Source organism: Sciurus carolinensis, chromosome 11 (genome assembly GCF_902686445.1).
Source record: "Sciurus carolinensis chromosome 11, mSciCar1.2, whole genome shotgun sequence".
Taxonomy (NCBI): domain Eukaryota; kingdom Metazoa; phylum Chordata; class Mammalia; order Rodentia; family Sciuridae; genus Sciurus; species Sciurus carolinensis.
Window position 1 is genome coordinate 8,908,808 of NC_062223.1, and position 25,504 is coordinate 8,934,311.

General features: G+C 47.1%; 1 protein-coding gene across 3 annotated transcripts in view; it reads left to right on the forward strand.

Annotated features, from left to right (window-relative positions):
* The first annotated feature begins 2,699 nt into the window (after positions 1-2,699).
* Pc (pyruvate carboxylase) overlaps positions 2,700-25,504 on the forward strand; it is a 105,704-nt gene continuing 82,899 nt past the window's right edge. The window contains exons 1-2 of one of the 3 annotated variants that reach the window (XM_047516577.1): positions 2,710-2,793; positions 7,121-7,155. Coding sequence is in view for 1 of the 3 variants with exons in the window: in XM_047516575.1 (XP_047372531.1) it covers positions 5,036-5,042; positions 7,121-7,155 (42 nt within the window). In the remaining 2 variants the exon portion in view is untranslated. Of the gene's footprint in view, positions 2,794-5,021; positions 5,043-7,120; positions 7,156-25,504 lie in introns of those variants that run through there. The other 2 variants (XM_047516575.1, XM_047516581.1) reach the window with 2 other exon arrangements.

Consider the following 25,504-nt stretch of genomic DNA (forward strand, 5'->3'; position numbering starts at 1 on the left):
TGGACTCCTGGCCTCTGGGGCGGTCCCATCCCCTGCAGTCCTTTGAACTGTGGACTGATGTCTCCCTGCCATCCTTCGCCCACTATTTATTAAGCACCTGTTACTTGCTGAAAACTGCGGTAGAGGCAGAAGACCAACCAACCAACCAACCAAGAACCTTCCAGAAAGTGGAAGACACTAAGAAGCAGGAGACAGAGCTGCACTTGGTCTCACAGGAGCCCCTGAGCTGCAGGATGTCACTTTCCTGAGAGCTCCTGCTGCGGTGCCTGGCTGAACTCTTGGCCCGCCCTCCTCTCCACCTGCTCTTAGGAATTCAGTCAAGTCCCCAAGCTTCCCAGATCTTGAGAATTAGTTGGGGGTTGGTTAAAAAAGAAAAATCAATAAAGGATTCCTAGGCCCCACCCCAGCCCCATGGGTGTGGGGTTCAGGAATCTGTTTGTTTGTTTAAAAAAATCAGGGCGATCCTTATCATCCGGGAAGTCTGGCTAATAACTTCTCTAGGCCTCTCAGTGGGTCTCAATTCTGATCTGCATTGGAACCATTTGGAAAGTTCCTAAAACTAGCAATGCAAAGCAGAGGAGTTTCATTTTTCAGTGATGGATTTCAGTGGCCTAGGTGATCTGCTGGTTCCTCTATGACCTCTGGTTAATTTGAATAAAACCATGGGGTGGGGCTCAGGAATCTGGGTCTCCCATCAGCACCTTGTACCAAGGAGATTCTGTCAGGAGGTCTGAAGCTCACACCGTGGAATGCTTTCTCCAGTCATGGCAGACTCCCCACCCAGGCTGTTGTGTAGAAAGCTTTCTTGGCTTGGAATGGAATACTTTCCCAACCTTGTCCTCCTGGGGAACTCATCTTGGGGACAGGAGAGAGCCTGGATGGCAAGGTGTCTTGTTTCCTCATCTGACTTGAGCTAGATAACGACTGTTCAGAACCCATACTTCTTTGTTCACAGCAATTCATTTTCTCGCTCCACTCAGTTAGTTCCTTTGTTCAGTTCTGCAGTCACTTGGTGTTGATGTAGGAGTCACCTGCACCTGGGTGGAGCCACCTGCCACCTGTGAGATCCAAGATCCAAGAAGTTCACAGAGAACAACCAGAACTGAGCTACCACTCACAGTCCCTGTTGAATGGCCAGTCCTAGAATAGGTTCTTGCCTTTTCTGAAAGACACAGGGATTCAAGTCTTAATCTGTGCAGCAGGGGAGAAAAAGATAGACAGGAAGTGATGAGGTCACAAGGTAGGCATGTAATAGAGAAGTGTAATAGAGACAATAAATAAAACTCAGATTCAATGTCCATGAAGTCCAACCCTTTTTATGTGGAAATCCAGTCCAGACAGGGATGGGACCTGCCCAAGGTCACAAGACTAACTTTTTTTCCTGAAAGAAAAAAAAAAAAGAGGAAGGAAGGAAGGAAGGAAGGGAGGGAGGAAGGAAGGAAGGAAGGAAGGAAGGAAGGAGAAAGAAAAAAGTTATGTAGAGTTTTGGGGCTTGGACATGCAATAGAATGCGAGCGCTATGAAAAGACAGGGCCTGGGTCTTGCCCACCAGTCCCTGCATAGCACCAGGCACATAGTAAGTAGGTGCTTGTGAGGTGCACATTGATTAAATGAAAGCGTGAATCTGGAAGATTATAGTTTAAATTCTTGTTCTATTACTAAAATAGCTGTGGTGGATTGACCCAGGGTTGGAGTTCTGCGGGATAGGTGGATGGAAGGACAAGGAAGTTGTAATGATAAACTTTTTACACAATGAAGTCCAAGAAGAGAAGGGAATCGTAAACTCTTTCCCTGCTCAATAAATAATTTCTAGTTAACGGTGTTCTCACAGTCCTTGATCTTCCTGTCTGGAAGCAGGTTATTTTCAATCCTTGCCCAAATTAACATCTGATGCACTGTATATTTTGTTTATTGTCTAGTCTCCCCTTACTGGAAGGCAGGAATTTTGGGTTGTTTCGGTCACTTCCCTACCACTTAGCTGGCACAGAGCCCAATTAAGCAGCTTTCCTTTCATATCTTAACCAAGTTTTCTTAATCCCCTAGGTCCTCAGCGACCCCGCTTTGCAAATTAGGAAACCGAAGCTCAGAGAGGTGAAGCGGAATGTCCAAGGTCACACAGAGACCGACTCCTGACCACCATTACCACCCACGCAGACGCCAAAGGACGCAGTCACGCAAACCCGGGAGGCACCAGCGTCTTCCCCTTCCTCCTGCCCTTCGCTAACGCCCTGAGACCTCTTCTCCGATCGCTAATGCGTATCTGCGTTCTGTCAGGGTGCCCGAGCCCGGGCGCATCTGTTATGCTTGCGGTTTAGGAAGACACGTGCTACTCGAGTGAATGAATTGCACGTCCCCACCCCCGCCGAGAGCCAATCACTACGTGTCGGAGACTGGCCACTTCCGCCTATTGCGGGCGGGGGCGGGGCCGGGAGGCCCACGTGAGGCTCCGGAGACAGGGGAGTAGGCGGTGGTGCGCTTGGGGCGGGCTCTCCTGGACTTGCCACCAATCCATGGGCCCGCCGGAGACGCGAGGGGCGGGGCTGACGTGGCGCGCCAAGGCTTAAACGTGCCGGGTAGGCGGGCGTAGGGAGGAGTCCTGAGCGGAGGAGTGGTGAGTGACGGAGAATATTGCCCAATACCAGGAGGGGTTGGGCTGCCTGAGCCAATAGGAAGTCCGTGGGGCGGGGCCTGGGACTGCAGCAAGTTCGGTTGCACGGAGACCGCAGCTGTTCCCTGTCAGCGGAGGCAGCGGCGGTAGAGGCAGCGACGACGACTTGCAGCGCCTGGGAGGAGGTGAGTGTCCGCGGCGTTCTGCACTTTCCTCTTCCTGCGGCAGGTCGGAGCTGGTGGGCGTGCGCCGGCGCCAGGGACGCTTATGTAAGGGTCGCGCGCGCAAAGGAGGCGCGGGCTCTGCGAGTGACGGCTTGCGGGGACGGCTGCGGGCGGCGCGCGACGCGACGCGACACGACACGACGTGCGCCGTCCCTCCTCCTCCCGCCGGGACCCGGCCGGCGCGGACCCGCCTCCTCCTCTGCCTACGCTCGGACCCCGGAGCGTGGCGTCTAGGGCCAGCCGCCGCGTGAGCATCCCTCCTGGGCTGGCGCCGCTTGGTCCCGCCCCTCTGGCTGCCACCGGCGCCCTCGCTCCTGCTCTCAGGTCCATTTTGCAGATGGAGAAACTGACTCACTGGGCCCTAAAATGCCTCGCGCCAGGTCCCCGAGGGTTTAAACCAAGCCTGTAAGAATCAGGAGACCAAGCTGTCCCCATCTTAATGTATGAAAACTGTGGCATATAAGGCCGGGGTTTTCGTTGTTCCAAGTGGCTGCACTCTGCCTCCCGTAGGATGCACTTGGTTCGGATGCAGAAGTGAACGTGAGGTGCTGAGACACAATGGTTCAAGACCCTCCAGTTAGGAGGTGCGGCTAGGTTCTACAGCTTTTAGTGGTTTACAAAGTACGTTGGGAAAGTGCCCTCCTGGGTACTGAGTCAGAAACTTGAACCTTGAGGACCTGCCCCGCAGGTTCCTCCCAGCACGACTTTCCCTGTGTACTTTCAGCGAGTTGTTTTACCTTTAGAGGGCTCTTTCCTCATCTCACAAACGATGGAACTAGGCCAAGTCCCAAGGTCCCTGGCAGTTTTGAAATTCTTAAAAATCTGAATGTCTTTTTATTTTGTGAAAGGAGGAGCCCAGGTCTCAATATCCTCATTCTGCAGCTGAGAAAAACTGAGGTTCTGAAAAGTGCCAATACTTGCTAGATCACAGCTACAGCCCCCAGAGTCTGCCACGGTGCCTTCCCTGATGCTCCCTTACCCACTGCCACCAGCAGCCCTGGCTGGCCTACCGCTTGTCACTTTTTCCCTGTATGTGGTACCAATGCTTGTTGTGTAGCAGGTGGACGTGCTCAGCCTTCCTATTCACTTGCAGGTACAGCTTTCTGTTTCTTTTCTTTTCATCTTCACACTTGAACTTTTAAACATTCTTTTGCATACTTACCACGTGCAGAGCCCTAGGCTAGGTGCTGAGGGATTACTAGGTGATGAGGTTAATCCTTGTTTTAGAACTGCTGACAAACTGGTTGGAAGAGAGAAAAATAAAACCCAAGCAGCAAGTCAGCATGCCACAGATGTTTGTAGAGAGCAGGTGAGAGCCAGGTATGGCCCAGAGGAGGACATGGGAGAGGGAGTGTGGTGGAGGCCCGCAAACCAGGGCAGACCACACGCTAAAGCGGGAGAGAAGGGGACTGGCCCACAGGCTAGAAGGCAGCCTTTGTGGAAGAGGTGAGGGGCAAACTTGCTTTTGATACTACTGGCAGTGTAGCAGCAGTGATTGATCTGAGCAGAAAAGGTCTTATTATGGAAGAGGGGACGTTTGAAGCGTTGAGAACCTGCATGTAGAAGGCTGAGGAAGGAGGATGGGGAAAATAGTACTTCTCAGTGATTGTGAGAAACTTGGTTGGTCACTGAGAATCGAACCCAGGGCCCTCTATCACTGAACTCTGTTTCTAGCCCTTCAATATGTATTTTTAAAAATTTTACTTTGAGGCAGGGTCTCACTGAGTTGCTGAGGCTGGTCTGCAGTCCTCTTGCCTCAGCTTCCAGAGTAGCTGGAATTACAGGTGTGTGCCACCGTGCCCTACTCACCCTTTGTTTCTTAATGGCGACTATGTGCCCTGCCCTTAGGGAAAGGGCTCTGTTCACTGTGGTTGCTCAATGTCTGTTGTTTTTTAATTAATTGAGGCTGCCATTCAAGGTCTATCTAGTTTACCACAGTGCACCCTTCTGCACTGTTTGTCCTCTTCTGTCCCTGTCAAAGCCTGCTGCAGCTTGGCTCACCCCTCTCTCTACCACTGCTCCTCTCCGGGATCTCCCCCGAGGAGGGTTTCCCCGGTAGCCCCTGTGACTCCCTCCCACCGCTGATATCCTTTCTGTCCTATTCCTTGATTTCTCTGTTTCACTCCCAGTACCCCATGTGTCGTGCTGGGTGGCTGTCCTCCCAACCCTGGGCATGGAGGCTCTGGGACCAGTGGCAAGGCGGATGGCAGGTTCGTATCTCGCAATCCGTGTCTTAGCTGCCGGTGTTCCTCTTCTCTGTATCCTAACAGTCCCTAAAGACCTGCCGGGAACAACAGGGTGCTTAGTAAAGGTTTTGGACAAATTAGTAGAAAATGCCTTAGGCGGAGGATCAGTGAGAAGAGGGTGGAAATCAGGCACCTAGCAAGGAGTCATGTTAGGCGCAGCAGCAACGACCAGTACCATGCGTGCAGGTCAGTAAATCTGGGAGGAAGTCCCATCTCTGGTACTTTCCGTGTGAGCCAGGTCCTCACCCAGGACTGTGTTTTCATCAAAGCTGAGCGGAGACCTTCTCTGGCTGCCTCCCGGTCGCGTGCTCTTTTTGGATGGGGCTCTGGGGCTCGGTTCTCCTGGAGGCGTTCTTTGAGAAGGGAGGTGTTTTGCCTGCTCCCCTGCTGAAACCTCACTGGGTCCTGCCTGAGGACCCCTTGGATTCTCCTGCCTAGTTTCCTTCTGGAATTCTCTGCGGACACTTTGCCAAGAAGGAGGGCCTGTGAGTAAAGCACGAGGATAACCAAAGGAGACAAGTCCTTCCTCTTACCTCAAGCTAGCCTCACCGTGGTGTTCACGACTCGCTAACCTGGTCCTTCTGTTGGGCTTTTTCTTCCACTGCCCCCCTTGGTAACCTCTTCTGCCTTAGCCTCACCTTGAGACTATTTACCAACCCCCCAAACTCACTTAGTGCCCCCTTTCTTCTTCCCTTATTTTTTGACCTTATTCTGCAGAGCCTTTCCTGCTGCCTTGTCCTGTCAAAATTAAATTGCTCTTCAACACTCAGGGCTTTCCTGTATTAAGCCTTGCGAAATCTGTTCAGCTGGATGTGGATTTGCTCTTTTAATAATGATGATGGTAAATAATGATTTGTTATCATTCATTATTAATAATAGAGCCAACCCGTATGTGTTCTCACCATGTGGTGGCAGGGGCCTTACTAAGCCCTTCACCTACAGAGAGGTGAACCAACTTGCTGGAAGTCTCATAGCTGGGAAATGGCCTGACTGGGATTGACCCTGGGCTATCAGACTCAGAGCCCTTGCTTGGGGGCCTGTCTTGTGTCTTCCGCTTTGTCTTCTAAAGTTAGCCCCTAGTAATGTGCATTCTGGCACTTTTTGGCAGAACCAGTGTCTTCTGGCATAATTTCTTGTGAATTCATGCACTCAATAAATATTTTATTGAATCAAATGCCCCAAACATTCAATTTCAGTCTTGACATAATCTACCAAGGCAGCTCGTTTTCTCTGAACATATTTGATTCCTTTGATGGCTTGCTGGTGTGTGTCTCCAATTTGCTATTTATTGACCAGTGATTTGAGCTGTCTGATGGATGTGGCCTTTGGAAAATAAGCAGTCTGTAAGCTCCGAAAAGTGGCCATACACCACCTCTGGCTCCCATGGACAGAAGGCAGGGCAGGGAGGGTCCCCTGCAGGAAGGGCTCTGAGGGAACCGTCTGGAAATAGGAGACACATCTCAGATCACGTAAGACAGTTCTTCATTAGTGTCAAGTTGCATTGTGAGATAGGAACCAGAGTACAGGAGTCAGGAGACAGGTAGCTCCTGAGGTTAGTGGCAGCTATACAGAAAGTGGGTGGGGGGCCGAGCGAAGGTGGGAGGGAAGAGGAAGCCCCTCAGATGAAACAGCAGCAGTTTCTGGAACTCCTTATTCTCGTGTAGTGGGGACCACACAAGGCTTTTACTTAAATCCTGCTAGTGCGCCAGTCAGTGTCCAAGCGTGGCCTTCGTGTGTGTTTCCACGTTGGTGCTCCTGTGAGCGGGTGAGGTAGGTGTTGTTACTGTCCCTGTTTAGCAGAGGAGAAACCATGCTTCAGAGTCACAGGAGTGGGTGGCAGGCAGCAAGGGCTGGGGATAGCTGGATAACAGCTGGTGCACCCTCAGCCCTGTGCTGCCCTGGTGGCGCCCATGGCCCTCCCAAGTGGGAAGCAAGACAGCAGATCCTCTCTGGGTTCTAAATCTATGTTCTGGCCACTCCTGGGTTCTCTCGGGAGTGCCTGGAGAAGTGACAATAATAGTTTTTTCTTTTACTTTACATAGTGTCTGCCTCCTGGAGAGCTGACAGAACACTGAGGGTAAGTCCTGTGCCTGAACCCAGGCCTGTGGGACGTGGCGGTGACTTCACTGGGAGCAGCTGGGGATGAGTCTTGTCATGTCACGTCTCAAGATTAGTCAAGACAAAAGGCCACACTCTGATTTTTGAGAATCTCTATTTAAGCTTGGTCTTTCTGGTTTCATTGGTTTTCATAGGAAAGTGACATCTGTTTCTCTGCTGGCCCCAGCTGGCAACTGGCCAGCCACAGTAGGCGGCCTCACTTATGGAAGGGTGTGGTTTGGGAAGTTGGCAGGGGGAGGATGGTGAGGCGCCTGATGACCCACAGGAAGCATCCCCAGGCAGGGCTGTCTCTGAGAAGAGCTGTTCTTCAGGGGTCAGGGAGGGCGGGTGGCCGGGCATGGAGGGACTCTGAGAAGCATGCAGCTGGGGCATGAGAGGTGGCCCTGCCAGCTGCTTATAAAGATACTTGACACGTGTTTCTAGCCTCTGCCAACTACAGCAGCAAGGAGATGAAGTTGGACTTGTGCCTTCTTCCCCCTACTTGGTGCCAAGGCAGCACTGCCCTCTGTAACCTACCCTTTTAGGGTTTCCCCTAATGCTGATTTCCCTCTGATTGCAGGTGGCTGGGAGATCCAGTTGCATGTCCTCAGCCTAAATGCTAAGGCCCTCTGGCAGGGCTCCACCCAAGACTCCAGACCTGTCTCCTGCTGGTCTGCAAGAACAGTCCAGCCGGGCAGCCTGGCCAGGCATTCTCCCTACGCTCAGGACACTACGCTCAGGCGACCTTCCTTTCACCCCAAGGCAGGCTAACTCTTTCCCTGTGTTACAGCTAGGGGTCCCAGGGACTCTATGGCTCGACTTCCCCAGAGCTCCTGCTCAGTGTGGAGTGGGGGTTCCTTTTGTACAGGAATTTGTCTTGGTTTCCACCCTTCGTGTGTTAGGGCTGTTTCTCTGGGGACCCTTCATGACCTAGGAGTTGGTCTCCTGTGAGATTTCCACCGTCCTCTTGCCTTAGGCCTTGGGCCAGCACCAGCTGTTTTCCTCCTTACTGTTGAGTTTGCTTAGAAAGTTGATGGAGAAAGGACTGATGGGAATGTGACGGAAATGGCGTGGACTGTGGACCAGTTCCACCCTCCACCAGGCCCCCACCTGTTCTCTCTGCTTGCTCTGTCCACTCATTCTTGGTTGATAGAGTTGGATGTCATTTCTCTTGCTTGCGTCCCTGCAAGGAGAGGTGGGGGAACTGAGTGAAGTACCTCTAAACCACCTGTCTTAAGGAGCTGAAGAAACCGAAGCCCAGAGGAGGCCGATGAGCAGAATCCAAGATGCTAACGCCGTTGTTTTTAAGGTTGTCACTTTTTATTGATGTAGTCCCTCAAATCTCTCAGTTGGAAGGGAAAATTAGTCACCAAGAAGGGCCTCCTTCTCCCAGGTCATCTGGTTTGTCAAAGCTTGTTGGACACATCAGTCCCTCAGGCCCTGCTGGTTCCCTGGAGCTTTCCTTAGTTACTGTAACCAATGCTCTATCATCTAGGCTGGGGCCTCCCCACTGCAGCTTTCTCCCTGGTGATCCTGGGGCGGCGGGGGGGTGGGGTGGGGTGCCCGCTGTTGCTGCTGCTGCTGCTGCTGCTGTTGTGTGTCACGTTGGGAGACATCCCCAGGTCCTCCCAGCACCACCTCAGCGGCAGTGCTTCTGTCACTCGCTTGTCCTGGTTGGCTGCGGCCAGAGAGGGGCAGGCCTGGGGCATCACTAGCCTGGGGAACTATGATTCCACCAGCCACACAGGCGGCTCCTTCTGGGGCAGCTCCACTCCAGACCGACATGGGACATGACATCCACGGCCGGCTGAGTTGTGGAAAATTCTGTGACCTGGCTGTGCTGAGTCATGCTCAGTCTCTGAGGATATGTGTGTCACCTTCCTCCTGTCTGCCATTGGTCAGCCAGGACCTGGGCAGGCTGCAGTGACTAGCAATAGTATGGTGCTGCTCATTTCTCTATGCTTCTCTGGCCAATGTGCTGCTTATCAGTATGAAATTTATTAATAAATCATTAATAGCAAATATGTTGTTTATTCTGGGAAACATTCCTCTCTTACAGATGAGAAAACAGGTTCAGAGACTAAGTGACTGGGTGAGTTTTTGGTGACTGTGAGTGGCATGTTTGGGTGAGATTCTGGATGCTATATCCCACCTCTATCCCCAGGTTTTTGAGTACTGCAAAGATATTTTTTTGAAGTTAGTTAGATTGAAAAATAATGTATTTTCAATTTGTTAAAGTTATGATTCAGAAATCCAGTCCAGCTCAGTGGTGGAATGCTTGTTCCACCTGCTGGGGGCTTGGGTTCTATCCCAGCACAGCAAAGAAACAGACCCCAAAATCAAATTCTTTCTTTTAAGGTCTAAACTTTTTAAAGTTTAGCTCTTAAGTGCAACCTACAAATCTTTCTATTCTGTTTATAATTCTAGAAATTTTAATAATCACTCTTAAAGGGCCTTTTGATTAATGCTGGTCCCATTTGAAGACTTAATTAAATGCATTTGAAAATTTTAAATTGAATTTATAAGTTATTCACGTTCCTTTAATTATTTTAATACTTCTTCCAATTACCTGATTAAAAAATTCCCTAATACTTAAATAACTCTTGTAAATATAATACATTAAACTGATTCTTAAAGTTTTCATAAATGTTCCTATTCTGTGTTATATTTTATTTTTTAAATAGCCTTACTGAGGTATTATTGACGCATAACGAGTGAATCATATTTAAAGCATATGATTTCATAAGTTTTGACTAACTCCCTTGTGAAATCATCAGTACAGTCCAGATAAGCTGACCCATCTGTCACCTTTGGAATTCCTGTCTCCCACCCCTTGCCTCCACCTCCCCCAGGTGACCACTAATTGCTTTCTGTTGCTAGAGATGAGTTTGCATTTTCTGGGATTTTCCATAAAAGCACTGCTACAGTGTGTGTCCTATTTTGTCTGCCTTCTTTCACTCCACATAATTATTTAAGATATATCTAGTTGTTGCATGTATTACTAGTTCATTCTTTTTACATATTGCTGAGTAATTATTCCATGACATGGATATTATATAGTTCATCCTCACCTGTTGTTGGTCATCTCAGTTGCATCCAGTTCTTGGCAATTGCAAATAAAACTGCTATGAAGTTTGTGTCTTGTGTAGATATGCATTTCCTTTTGTCTTGGGCAAATGCCTAGGAGGGGCGTGGCTTGACACACGGTAGTTGCGTGTTTGACATACCCTGTCAGACTTTTCCAAGGTGGTTGTACTATTTAATATTCCCACCAGCAGTGAATGACAGTCCTAATCCCTCCCATCCTCCCCAGCACTGGGGACCATCAGTCTTTTTCATTTTAGCCACTTAAAAAGGCATAGATCGGGGCATAGTGGCATATGCCTGTAATCCCAGCAATTCAGGAGGCTGAAACAGATGGATCACAAGTTCAAAGTCAGCTTCAGCACCTAAGTGACCTAGTGAGATCCTGTCTCAAAAAAAAAAAAAAAAAAAAATTAAAAAGGGCTAGGAATGTTGTTTAGTGGTTAGATGCCCCTGAGTTCAATCCCCCGTACCAAAAATAAATAAAAAATTAAAAAGGCCTGTAGTGGAATCTCATTATGGTTTGAATTTCCCTAATGACTCTGAGTATCTTTTCATGTGCTTGTCCTCTGCCAATACTGATTTTAAACTTAGTAAATTCCCACCTAAAATCATAAGTCTAAACAAATTACTCAGTTTATTTTAATTGGAGCCTGGAGACTGACTCATTATTCTAGACAGACCAAATTTCCTTAAATGTTAATGTACATAAAGTAACAGATGACACAGATTATTCTCTCTCTCTCTCTCTCTCTCTCTCTCTCTCTCTCTCTCAATCTCTCTGAGCTATACCTCCAGCCTAACTCACAGATTTCTTAACACAAAATTGTAAATAATTATAACTACTGTGGTTTTTATTTTCTTTAGCATTATCTACATTTAATTATATCTTCCTGGAATTAAAGAAGCTTACTTAATAAGGAAATGATTACATGATTTCAAACTGTAGTACGCTACTTTTCTAAGTGATCTTTGGGATTTCTTTTCTCAACTGGATGATGTTTGCATTGTAATCTAAGAGAGCCCTGTGGCTGCAATGAATGAAAGGGGGTCTCGGCCTTGGAATCTGCTTGCCAAGCAGAGCCCTGCATTGCCATTTTGCCTCCAGATGAGGACGGTCTCACGGCGCATGTACCTTGCATACAAGTGTCCACATTGCCCAGTCTTTTCTCACGGAACCGTGGTTCTCCCCCTGGGCAGCTACACCTTGTGACTGGATTCAGATAAGCTACTTAAGGCTTCATTTCTTTCCTTTTTTTTTAAATCTTTATTTTTAAAATATTTTTTTAATTGTTGATGTACCTTTATTTTATTCATTTATTTTATGTGGTGGTGAGAATTGAACCCTGTGCCTCACACATGCTAAGCAAGTGCTCTTCCACTGAGCCACCACCCCAGCCCCGAGGCTTCTTTTCTTATGCACTATGATCACAAAATAGGTAGAATTTAAATACACAATAAGAAGATCGTTAAAGACTTTGCCTGACCAGGGAAAGTACCTGTGACCCAGCAGTGCTAGAATTTGAGTTCCAGTCATCAAGTTTAGGTCTGGCTTTCCCCCTTTTCGATTAAAGAGAAAGGGAATCTGGAACTGAAGATTTCTTGTTTTCTGGTTAAGCTTGGTTACTAGGAAATCCTGGCAACTGGAACCACTGCCTCCTTTTTCCTGTTCTTCCTTTCCTCCCCCTGCAACTGGTGAGACCTCTGACCTGTGCTTGACTTCCCTCCTGTGGAGAGCCACTAGTCTCTGCAGGGCTAATGCCAGTAAGTTTTTTTTTTTTTTTTGAAGATTGGGTCTGGATGATAAAACAGATGTGGAATTGCATTTCTGTCCTGGCCCCAGGAAGCAGTAGGTGATGAGTGGATCTGCTTGAGAATTATTCATGACGTTTCATCTCTCCCTTGATGTCTGATGCCTACGTGCCCCATGTGAGTAGGAGAGGAGGTCTGTGGAGCGTCAGGAAAAGGGCATTTGAGTGGGGAAGGCATTGAAAGGATGCTATCTAAAATTTTTCCTTTGTAGGAGTCTCCCCTTTCCAATTAAAAAAAATTTTTGGTTGTAGATGGACCCAATACCTTCCTTTATTTTATTTATTTATTTTTCTGTGGTGCTGAGGATGGACCCCAGTGCCTCACATATGCTAGGCAAGCGCTCCACCCCTGAGCCACAACCCCAGCCCTCACTTCCAACTTTAAAAAAAATGTAATAAAATACACTGTCCATTTTGGTTGGTATAAGAAAAATACCTAGACTAGGGAGTTTATAAACAACAGACGTTTATTTCTCACACTTCTAGAGGCTGGGAAGTCCAAGGTCAAGGCACCACTAGACTGGGTGTCTGGTGAGGACTGCTCCTTGTAGATGGTGACTTCTTGCTGCTCTTCATGTGGTGGAAGGGGCGAGGCAGTTCCCTTCAGACGCTTATCCCATTCCTGCGGACGGGCCCTCGCGACTTACCTGCTCCTTAGGACTTTCCCTCTTAATATTACCGCATTGGGGATTAGATTTCAGTGGGAATTTTGGGAGGATGCGAGCATTCAGACCATACCGTAGACAGCACAAAATCTACTCTTATCCATTTTAGGGCACTTTTCAGTGGTATTAAATACATTCTTACTTCTGTACATCTCTCTTCGCCCTCTCTTTCCAAAACTCTCTTCGTCTTACAAAACTGAAACTCTCTAGCCCCTAAATAGCAAGTTCCCCTCTCCGCCGCCCTCATCTTCTGGTGACCACCTTTCTACTTTCTGCCTCTAGATTTTGTCTACTCTAGGTGTCACCTCATGTAAATCAGACCATACAGTATTGTTTGTTAACTTTTTTGTCAGTATAACCAAATCGCCTGATGAGAGCCTCTGAAAGGAGGGAAGGCTTATTTCGGGCTCACAGTTTCAGAGGTCTCAGTCCATAGATGACGGACTTCATCACTCTGGGCCAAAGTGAGACAGCACCTCATGGGGGAGGGTGTGGCAGAGGGAAGCTGCTCCCCTCATGGCAGCCAGCAAGCAGACAGTGGGGGTGTGCAGGGAGGATGCCCACTTCCAGGGCACACCCTCAGTGACCACCTCCACTAGCCCACCATGACCATCCCAACCTAGAATGGACCGATTAGGTTACCACCCTCATAGTCCAATTATTTCCCCTGTGAGTATTCCTGCATTAATAGGAGCTTTTGGAAAATACCTCATATCCAAACCATAACAAGTATTTATCTTTTTGTGACTGACTTATTTCACTTAGAATAAGGTGCTCAGGTTTCATTTATGTTGAAGTGTATATCAACATTTCCTTCCCTTTAAAGGCTGAGTAATCTTCCATTGTACAGATTTGACATATCTGTTCATCTATTGATGGACACTTGGGGTGCTTTCACATTTTAGTGATTACAGATAATGCCACTATGAAAATGATTGTTCAAATATCTCTTTGAGACCCCCCAGCTTTCCTTTCCTTTGGGCCTAGATACTCAGAAGGGGAATTGCAACATCATGTGATAATTTTATTTTTAATATTTTTGAGGACCCCCCCATGCTGTTTTCCACAGCAGCTGTATCCTAGGACATTCCCACCAATAGCACCCAAGGGTCCCACTTTCTCATCCTGACCAACATTTGTTATTTTCTGCTTCTTTGACAGCAGCCATCCTCACGGGAGTGAAGTGAGGTGTTATCAGTATAGTTTTGATTTGTATTTCCTTAATGATTAGTGATTGTGAGCATGGAGTCTGGTGGTCCATTTTCAGAATACGGTATTTAACCTTAAATGTAAAATTACTTGGGATGTAAGAAAAGCATCTGGAGGGGGAGTAGGGCAGAGTGGAAAGTTACAAGCACTTAATTCATACAGCAGCACCACAGCCCGTGGATGCTCAGATTCAGTCTGTGCACCCGAACAGCCCCTGACATACAGGAGGTGGGGGAAGGGGCGTCCAGACCAATAGGTAACTGTGTATGTACCAAGGTGCTCTCACCCCAAGAAAGCCTTCGTGCCACAAGAGAACAAAGGGAGTGGGGACAACTGAAGGTGCGTTTCTTTAAATAGCCCAACGGGAGACAGTAAAGCCCCCCATGATACTTAGCCAGTGAGGAACCAGGGAGGGAACTTGGGTGCCAGGATAAGATGCTGATTGCTCCCCAGGTACCCCATTCTTGCAAGACCATCATTCAAAGCCTCACTTTCTCCACACCTAGTGTTCCTCTCACATCCATTCTTTGGGTTTGGGCAGGTGAACAAGTTTCTCACAGTTATATTGAACATTTTTTCATGTGCTTATTGGCTATCGGTATGTTTATATGGAAAAATATTCATCAGATCTTTTGCCCATTTGGAATTAGGCTGCTTGGGTATTTTCGTTGTCTGAGTTTTAACAGTCATCCACATCTTCTGGATAGTTACCTCTTGTCAGATGGATGATGTATAAAATTCTTTCTATTCTGTGGATTGCCTCTTAATAGAGCCTGGCTGCCTGCTGGTCTTCCAGGGCCTCCTCCCTGTGAGGCAAGTGCTCTACCAGCCCTGAGAGTATCTTTTGATGCATCAAATTTTTAAAGTTTCGAAAAACTGATTTGTGTGTCTTTGCCCTGGTTGCTTCTCTGCCTTTGGTGTTGTGTCCATGGAATCATTGTCAAATCCAATGTCATAGCTTTTCACCTGTTTTCTTCTTGGAGTTTCATAGTTTTACGTCTTACATTTACATCGGGGAATCCATTCAAGTTAAATTTTGTATAGTCGTTCCCCCTTATCCAGGGTTTTGCTTTCCAAGCTTTCAGTTACCCATTGTCAACCTCAGTTGAACAATATCAAATGGAAGATTCTAGAAGCAAATAATTAACAGGTTTTAAACTGGGCATCATTGTGAGGAGTAAGGTGGAACTCTGGGGTGTTCTGCCCCTTCCGCATCCCTCTATCTGGCTGGTTTATGCTGTGGACACTACTGTACCTGGTCACTTAGTAGTCGCCCATGTGGTGCCACAGCGCTTGTGCTCAAGTAACCCCCACGTCATGGCCTCACATGCAGCCACAGTGCCACCTCATCCTGCTTCCCTGGAGCTAGGCCTCATGTCATTCACGTCATCACCAGAAGGGTGAGTACAGTTCAAGAAGATAGAGAAAGAACATGGCTTTTATAGTGGTACGTTGTTATGATTCCTTTATTAATTATAATGTTATTAATCTCTTACTGTGCCTAATTTATAAATTAAACTTTTAGTGGGTATCTATGTAGGTAAGAAAAAACAGCCTATATTGGGGTTGGTGTTCAGGTGATTTCAGGCATCCACTGGGGTCTGGGAATGTATCCCTCATGGGTAATGGGCAACTTCCTTCTTCTGCATGTAATGGCAGGACCCTTAAGTGTAGTTCCGTGTCCCCCTTCTAGGTGACGAAGGAGGACTGTGTGATAGTGTTGTAATCTAGTTGGCTCTCTGTATCTGCAGTCCCACATCTGCGATTCAACCAAACTCAGGTTGGAAACATTTGAAAAATAATTGTGCTAAGTGTGTGTAGACTTTTCCCTGGTTGCTTATTCCCTCAATGATATAGTTTAACTCCTGCTTACATAGCATCTGTATCATATTAGGTATTATAAATAATCTAGAGATTATGCAAAACATATGAAAAGAAGTGTGTAAGTTACATGCAAATATGCCATTTTTATATAAGGAACTTGAGCATCTGTGGATTTTGACGTCTGAGGGGGGTCCTGGAACCAAACCTCTCAGATGCCAGGGACAACTGCACGTTACATAACGGTAGTGATGCCACTGAGTGACAGACTGTTCTCTGACACAGAATAATGCTGTACTATAGGACAGGATGTTAAATTGCAGGAAGTACAGAGATTAAACCTAAAACTTAAACAAAACAAAGATGATACAGCAATTCCAATTCTGGAAATGTAATCAGAAGTATAACAGTGTGAGCAAACACACAGGGTTATTCAGATCAGTGTTGAAATCACCAGGATGTATGTCAGAAAAAGCTTGCCACAAGTGCAGTCTGTTCAGTGTCATACCCTGAAGCCTTTAAAACTAGCTCGTGTACCTTAAACTTACTCCGTGTGTATCACCTGATAACAGGAGCCATGATGCCTCCACACAAAAGAGCTGAATTATGAAGCAGAATGTATAACATCTCATTTTTTGGTTATTTTGGAATACTATACCATTTTTTCCCCTGGATGTTGAAATTACAAAGTTGTGTGTATTTTTCTTGTTATAGCTCAGTTTTAGTTTTAAGTAATACACTTAATTTTTTTTTTTTTTTTTGATAGAGGAGTGCAATTCATAACACTACTTGGGGCTTAAGATTGAGTATAAGGTTGAGTACCTTATACTCGATCTTAACTATTAGAGTTCTACTCTTTTACCCCTCTTCTCCAAAAAATTGGTTTGGAGGACGAAAACCTTCTAAGTGCCATGTGAGATCTGAATTCTGAGGAATGGTGGAGTAAAGATTTCTTAAAGGTTGCTCCTTCATAAAAGTAATGAGAAAACTGGCAAACACTTTCAAAACTTTCCCAGAACTCTGGAAATTAGCCAAAGACTGGCAACAATCCAAGACAGATTTTCTCAGGAAAAGTGAAAAAAAATTACTCATGTTTTAAACAAACAAAAAAAAATTACAAAGCACATAAAGAAACAAGAAAAGTATGATTCATATGTAGGAAAAGAAGCATGCAATAAAACTGTCCCTGAGGAGACCCAGATGTTGGACTTCATAGGCAGAGACTTACATCACCTATTTCAGATATGTCTGCAGAACCAAAAGAAAATGTGACCTCAAAGCCTGACCAAAGAGTTACCAATAAGTAATAGATGTGGCAAAGGATCAAACAGACATCCTGGAGTTGAAAAGTGCAGTAACTGAAATGAGAAGTTCAATAGAGGTGCTCAGTAGCAGAAAGATGAATCAATAAACTTGAGGATAGGTAAATTGGGACAATTCAATCTGAGGATTAGAAAGAAAAAAGAACGAAGGAAAATGAACAGGGTCTCAGAGACCTGTGGAACATGGTCAAGTGAATTGGCACCTGCCTGATGGGAGTTCTAGAAGGAGATGAGAGAAAGGGTCAGAAGGAGTACTTAAAGAAATAATAGCCAGAAACTTCCCCAATGAAAAACAATCTGCACATCCAAGAAGCTCAGTGAACTCCAGCGGGGATAAACTCAGACATCCACAGCTCAATCCATCACAGTTAAACTGGAAAGACAGAGAACCTTGAAACAAGAGCTGAGCCATTTATTGGACACAAGGATCTTCAATAAATTTAATAGTTTGTTTCTTCCCAGAAAATGTGGGGGCCTTCGGGCAGGAGAGGAACACAAATGCCAGGTGAGGCAAAGCCTTCGACTGCAATTATTTAACCTCCAAGTCTTAAATGGACCTGATGTCTTCCATCTTCAGGGGTAATTTATCAGTTTAATATCTCTCCCCCACCTTTCCCTCTTTTTCTCTCTCTCTCCCCACCCTTTCTCTTTGCAATACTAGAGATTGAACCCAGGGCACATTACTGCTAAACTACATCCACAGTTCTTTTATTATTTTTATTTTGAGACAGGATCTTGCTAAGTTGCTGAGGGTCTCGTTCAATTGCAGAGGCTGGCCTCAGACTTGTGATCCTCCTGCCTCAGCCTCCTGAGTCACTGGAATTATAGGTGTGTGCCACCATGCCCAGCTTATTTCTTATTTTGAAACAAGTTCTCATTAAATTACCCAGGGTAGCCTCAAAATTGTGATCCTCCTGTCACAGCTTCCTGCTTCTGAGTTGCTTGGATTACTATAGGAATGAGCCAATTGTGCCCAGCAGTTTAATTTCTAAAAAACAATTAGTCAAGCTCCTTTTATTCTTGACCTGTAGAAAGTCTGCCTTTTCTCAAGTTCCTCTCTCAAGTATCTCAGAAATACCCAAGGGATGTTTATGTGTTCCACCAAGCATGGAACACAGTAAGAAGTCTGTCTCTATGTATTTGTGTGTATAGGCATCTATACACACAGACTGAGCCCAGGGCACTCTACCACTGGGTGCTGTTACCCTTTTTCCCCTGCCCCAAAATCTTTGTTAAGTGAATGGAATCTGTGTGGCTTTTTTTTCTGGCCACATGTCTAATCTCTGTGACAGACCTGAGGTTTGGAGAGATCAGTAACTCACTCAGCTTCTCTAGGAAGAGGCTCTCAAAGCACAAGATTACAATGGTTAGTTTAAAAATCTTAATTGTTTTTATTTTCAGTTCAAGAACTGGGCAACACTTTATTCTATAAACAGTAAATGTTCCAATGAGCAGAGCACAGGAGGTTGGTTTTATAGACAGAAAAGGGCTGAAGAAAGCAGAATCAAAAAACCAAAAGCAGCTGGACACGGTGGTACTGGCCTGTAATCTCAGTGGCTTGGGAGGCTGAGGCAGGAGGATCACAAGTTCAGTGCCAGCTTCAGCAACAGTGAGGCCCTCAGACCCTGTCTCTAAATAAAATATAAAACAGGCCTGAGGATGTGGCTCAGTGGTCGAGTGCCCCTGAGTTCAATCCCTGGTATCCAAAAAAACAAAAACAAGAAGCAGATTGGTCACTTTAATTTTCCTTGTAAAGTGGGGACAGGAGACAGAACAATAGAAAAATAAGGGGTTAATACCAGGTTACTAAGGATGAGTTAGAGGGAGCTTAATTTTCATACCCACTGCAAGTGTTATGTTTGGGAAATTTGACTTTTGTGTCTCTAATTCTTATTTTTCAGTGGGTTAGATAAGCAGCTGAGTTTCAGGTTGGTGAAACTTCGATGTGTGATTCCATTTTGATTTTTGGTCTGGTCTGTTGGGGCCCAGTACAGGAACTTAGTGCAAAACTACTTCCTTTAAGTTTTGCTAACAAGTCAGAACCAAGGTTTGAGAGCAGCAACCCTGATTTCTGGCCTGGGGTTCTTACAAAATGCTTCTGTTCTGCCGGGTTTTAGAATATGTCAGAGTGTCTCGGTACCCAGGGCTGCAAGGCCAACCTGGAACTCCTTTTCTTCTTGACTGTCTGATGGTGTTGGCCTCTCCTGGGAGTCTTCACTGTCACCTGGGAGTCACCTCCTCATGGGGCGGCTCTCCCTGCCACGTTGCCCAGGCTGTTTCCTTGAGCACTTAAGGTTTTCCTTGGCCTTCCTGGTTTCTCACTGCCCTGGTCAGCTGGTTGCACAATAGCTGTTTGTATTTCTGCTAACCTGAGTCGTCTTTCCATTCCATTGTGAAGCTGAAGGTAGCTGACTTCAAGGCCTGTGATCAGGGGGAAGATGGAGAGGTCAGTAAAAAGAGGGAATGAATGGGAACCGGCATGTCGCTGAAGATGGGCTACTGAGCCCAGTCCACCTCTGAGAAAACCGAGCCAGCAATTAGCCCTGAGCACTGACCTGGGAATAACATTAGGGAGAGGAGAGCAGACTGCGAGAATGCACAGGTGCTGGGGCCGAGTTCCTCCGGTCTTGCCTCGTCTCTGGGTGCGACATCATCATCAGTGTGAGTCTCCTGCTGCCAGGGAGGCTGAGCTGGCAGTGCTAAGGCTCCTGGCAGGCCGACCACGCGGGAAATGCCTTTCTTCTGGTTGCTTGGAGCTTTCCTCGTGTGTGCCTGCGGCAAATGGACTTAGGCTGAGCAGAATGGCATGTGTGAGGTGTTGGATTGGGAGGGGAGGGGCCCTGTTGCTCTTCCCATGCGTGGTAGGGGGGCACGTTAGAAAGGCATTCGCACTCAAACGTGAACTTATAGCCCTCACTTCTGTTTTTCTCCCAAATACTTCTTGATTTTCATGGCTCCTGTCTGGAACTTCATAATGGGGTTTGGTCAGCAGAAAAGACAGGTAGGGCAGCTGCTGCCAAGGGGAAGCACTTTGAGACTAAAGTCATAAGACAGGGGATGGTATGCTTCGCCCTCTAGGAAAAGCTGTGTCAGCCGGGTGCAGTGGTGCTTGTAATCCCTGTAACTGAGGAGGCTGAGGCAGGAGGATGGCAAGTTCAAGGCCAGCCTGAGCACTTTAGTAAGACCCTGGATCAAAACTGGAAAAAAAAAAGGGGGGGGGGGATGGTGGTGGTGGTGGTGGTGTAAGAATGTGGCTCAGTGGTAAAACCCCCTGGGTTCAATCCCCAGTAAGGGGTGTGTGTGTGTGTGTGTGTGTGTGTGTGTGTGTGTGTGTGGCTATGTCCTATATCTGCCTTGTTTTTACAGCTCAGAGCCAGTTTTCCTTCCATGTGTCTCCCTTCTCCAGCTTAAGGAGGCTTTGCCCCCCAGGAAACCAGACTAAGGGCATTTCTGGGGAAAGGGCAAAGGTAGCCATTCCTAGCAGATTTATGGCCCCAAAGGAACATCTCAGGAGCCATCTCAGATTTTTGTTCCAGATCAGCCAGCCCAGCAGAGCCCAAGTTCAGTCATCGTTGAAGTCCATCCAAGGGGCCTTGGTTGGACCCTGGGCTCGGGTGGACTGGAGCGTTGCCCTTCAGTGCAGTCACCGAGAAGATGGAGTGCTTTGCACACTGAACACAGGTCTGGGAAGGCCAAGGGATATAGGTGAGACCCAGGCCGCTGCTTCAGAGGTGCTACCTTTGAACCTAGTAGTCTGTTACTGAGTGGCAACCCAAAGGGTTAGTGTTTAACTTTGCTTTTTTAAAAAAGTTACTTATTTGAACTGAGTAACACTTGTATCCTGACTGCCAACAACGGGAAAGAGCCCAGTGGCCTTGTCCCGTCTCTGCAGGGGTCCAGCATCCTAGGAGCTGCCTCTGCCCAGATCCCTTGTTAATCCTTCTAGGGACCGTGTGTCCATTTAAAATAGAAATGGAGGGGTGTTCTTTTTTCTTCCTGCACCCTTGTCTTCCTACCCTCTCTCCACCCCGCCCTTTGCATTGGTCAGTGCACCTTGGAGATGGCGCTGGTCAGTCTGCTGCCATTTTTAACAACTGTGTGATATTCCACAGGTTTTGCAAAATATCTCACTCACAGAAAACATTTAAAACATGAATCCCTTAAAACTCTATAATAAAGGGGACATTTATGTTCCCATCCCCCTGGTTAAGGAAAATCATATTAGGACATAATAAGTTCCCCAGTGGAAGCCCATTAACTGCACAGCTATTCTGACTCGATGAATCAATTTCTCTTGATTTTCTTCATGGTATTCATCTATGACCAATCTTGAAATAATTTATTCGTTAACTCTGCTCTTTTTGAATTTCCTAGACATAGCACACACTGCTGACTTCTGTGACCTCGGCATTCCAGTTGAGATTCATCCACGAGGGTGCACGTAGCTCTTTGCTCGTTTTCATTGCCGTAGAGCAAAACCTGAGCACACCTTGGTGTATTTATCCTTCCTCTTGCTGAGAAGCCTGTGGACTATCATTGTTTTACTCTTGGGAATGAACAACACTGCTGTGAACATTCTTGTCCGTGGCTCCTGGCGCATGTGAGCAAGTGTGTCTCTAAGGTGAGCCAGGTGTGGAATCGCAGGCACATTTGGCTCTTCTAAGTTATGCCAAAATCTTTTCCAATGTGGTTGTATTCTTCTTTCCACTGGCAGAACAGAGGGCTGAGTGTTATCTGGTTGTGCAGGTGTGGGAATTTGGACTGGAAATCTGTGGTAGGGCAGTCTCCTCATCACAACTTCTTGGGGTGAGTTTTTTTGTTGTTTGCCCAGTTGCTTAGTGACAAGGATCAACTCAGTTGATTTTTTTGGAGGTACTTTTCTGGGATGGGAGGAGATTGGGTTTATTTCTGGTTCACTCTTACTCCTGAGGGGGCATCTTTTAGAGGTCCCAGATTCACTGGGGTAGGATCTCCTTAAATTTCTCATCTTGGGCTCTGGGCTGGGCCCCTGCACCCTTTAAGGTTTTGAAAGCAGAAGTTCAGCCTTGCCTGGTTCTGTAAATGCCCTCAGGATAAAAACTCCAGTGTTTCTTTCCCTCTCTGGATGTGTTGGTTAGCTTTTCAACACTGTGACAAAATACCCCAGAAAAACAAAGGAGGGAAGGTTTATTTTGGCTCACTGTTTCAGAGGTTTCAGTCCATGGTGGTTGGATCCTTGCTTCTGGGCCTGTGGTGAGGCAGCACATCATGGTGGAAAGGTGTGGTAGAGCAAAGCTGCTCACCCCTCAGCAGCTGGGAAGCAGAGGCATGGAGGGGAGCCAGGGAGAAGGGCACACCCCAGTGATCTGCTTCCTCCCTGGGCCTCCCAGGTTCTACCTCCTCCCAATAGTCCATTGCACTGTGAACCCTTCAGTGATTCCTCCACTGATCACTCAACCACTTCCCGGGAGCCCTGCCTTTGAATGTTGCTGCAGTGAGCACTGGGTCTTCAATACGTTGGCCTTTGGGGACATTCCAGATCAACCTATGATACTGGGTTTCTGCTTCCTCTTAAATTTTGGCCTGAGTGTTCCTTATTTTCTTGCCAACTCATTTATTGTTCATTTATTTATACATACACATGGTTTGTCTAGTATTTTTAGATATTTTCAGCAGGAGGGATGGGTGGTTATCTGTATTTTGCCTCGCTGGAAAAACTCACTTCCCTTCTATGTAGTGCTTTGAGATATCCCCACGGTGTTTCCCATTCTCAGAGGTCTTCACAGTTGAGAAGTGATGCTGCCCCTTTCACTGCAGTGATGGATGCGGTTTTGTCCCTCTCCTTTCCCCCACTCCTGCCAACTGTACCACTGTGATGCATGGGCCTGGACGTCTGATCATTGTTTTTGAACTCAGGTGACACTGGTTTGTCCCAGAAGACCACTTTGTGGATTTACAGGGGGAGCTGGTGTCCCTGGGTCTTGCCCCCAGTTTTGAAGAGCTGTGGTCAACTGCTGGTTGACTGAGTGGGTCTTTCCTGGGGCCTGGGTGCTCCTGGCCTTCGGTCCTGCAGGGAGGTATTCGTTGGTAGCAGGAGTAGCATGTAGGCAGCACTGAGCACCAGTCTTAAGTGGTTTCAGACCCTGATCCTCCTTGGCCCTAGTTGCAAATTCCTACTAGTGCTTTCCCCAAATACTTTACTGTTTCAGCCTTCTGATTTCTGAAATTCCCTAATAATTCTCACATTTTTTGCGTTCCTGGGTAGACTGTGTGAAACCTAATGTTATTCTGCGACTACCAAGTCCGTCTTGGTAGCTGATGGTTTCAGGTTGGCCTGATTCCTGTTTTCAAAAAGCGTTTGTGTTTTACTCCTGAGTTAGGATGCTGCAAAGGCTACCTGTGTTTCTGACCTGCTTCCAGGTTGTCTTTTTGTCGTGTTTTCCACTGCCCCAGGGCATGTGTGTGTGAGATCTCATGTGGGCCACCGTGGTGCCACCGTTCAGAGGACCCATCTCACACCACAGGTGCAGCCCCCAAGTTGCCTGACTCCCCTTGGTCACAAGCTCTGCTTCCACGAGTGGCTGGCCTTCCTTCCCAGGCTGCCCTGAGGAGGGAGGCCAGGTGACTGCAGGTACCCAGGTGTTCACCAGTATGCAAGTGTTCTTTCCCCAGCCAGTGTTGGTTTTTCGTAGTGCTCTACCTTATTCATAATTACATTAACATTTTAAAAAGCTTTCCTCCAAAAAGTCAGTTTCTTTTTCCTGTTCTCCTTTTCTGGTGTTGCCTTTTCCCTGCCCGCTTTCTCCATATGGATTTCTAATTTTTTATTTATGTTTTGCACATGCCAGGCAAGCACTCTACCACTGAGCTCCATCTTCAGTCCAAACCTTTAGCTTTTTGTTGCCTTGTTCCGATGAGTTGCCCTGTGAGCTCAGCAGTTGCAGCCGGTCCCTTCCAGTGGGTTCTGTTGGTGCCATGGAGCTTCACCTCCTGCAGGTCCCATCACCTGCCCTCTTGGCTCATCCCGTCTGCATGGCTGTCACCTCCGTGTTTTCACTCTCTTCCCCAGGGAAGTGCCTGGAAGTGGGATGCACCCCAGGCCTTCCTGGATCTTCAGAGGTTCTGCTCCCTGCTCCGAGGTGGTCCTTGTTCTCTTCTGTTCCCTTCATACAAGTCTGTCGTGCTGTACTTGTCAGGTACACTGACCCATTTGTTCTCTGGGCCATTTCAGACATAGATTCATTTTTTACAACTAAAATTTCTTTTCTTAAAAAGGAAAAAAAAGCACATTTATTGCCCAATTAATTGTTGGAATCCTGAAGCTGGACTGGATGCTGCCCTGCCCTGGGGTCTGGGTGGTGGTCCTTCCTGCGTCCTCACCTGAATCTGCAGGGTATGATTTTTAGGTGCCTCATCAACGGCTCCTGGGGACTATCCCCTTGCAGCCTCTGTACTCCAGTTATGTTTTACTCTTTCTCTTGCACTTGCGGGGTGACCACATTTGCCACAGGTCACCTTCTGAAACTGGTGGGCCTGAGGCAGCAGAGGCAGCTGACTGACACTTTCCAAAGGACAGTGACCGCCCCCCCCCTTGTCATCTGGCATCTGTGGGGAGGTGGAAGGGTAGCTGCCTGCTCTTAGGTCTGCTTTTCTTGTTTGTCGTAGATGTATTTCCCTTCTTGTCTCTTTACGTAAGTTCTTCTGAACACATTCCTCTTCTTTCCTTTAGTCTTTCTTTCTTGTTTCCCTGGGTCTGGTCTCTTGCCTTCCCTGCCACCCTCTACCCTTGTGTTTATTGTGGGAACACAGGAGGCTTCACTGAAAGCCCACTGGGGCTGAGTTGGTGCTTGTCCACCTGACTTTGCCCTGGTCTCTAACCTCACAGCAGCCTGGATGCTTACAACAGTATTGCTGCTTAACTGAAGGATAGACTAGGGCAGGCTGTAGAGCTTCCCCTTGATATCAGTTGGGTTGTAGAGGCAGAAGAGAATACAAATGGTCAGGTTGTTTTCTGCCCATGCAGCTGGTGCTTTATGTGTGTGGATTTTTAACCACAACTTATAAATTTCTCCAGCTTGCCCCTGCCATCCAGCAGATTACTGGCTGCTATGCACCTTCTATACTACAGGATGAAAATGTAGAGGAAGACAAATTGTGTGTTAGGTAGCTTTCCATTACTGTAACAAATACCTGAGGCAAATCAACTTATAAAGAGAAAAGATTTATCTTGGCTCATAGTTTTAGAGCTTTCGTTCACGATCAGTTGGCCCTGATACTTTTGGGCCAGTGGCAAGGCAGCACATCATGATGGGAGCACATGACAGAGAGGAAGTTCACTCACTTCATGACCTGGTGCAAGAGAGACAGGAGGAGAAAGGGCCAGGGTACCACAGTCCCCTTCAAGGGCATGTCCCCAGAGACCTTAAAACCTTCTACCT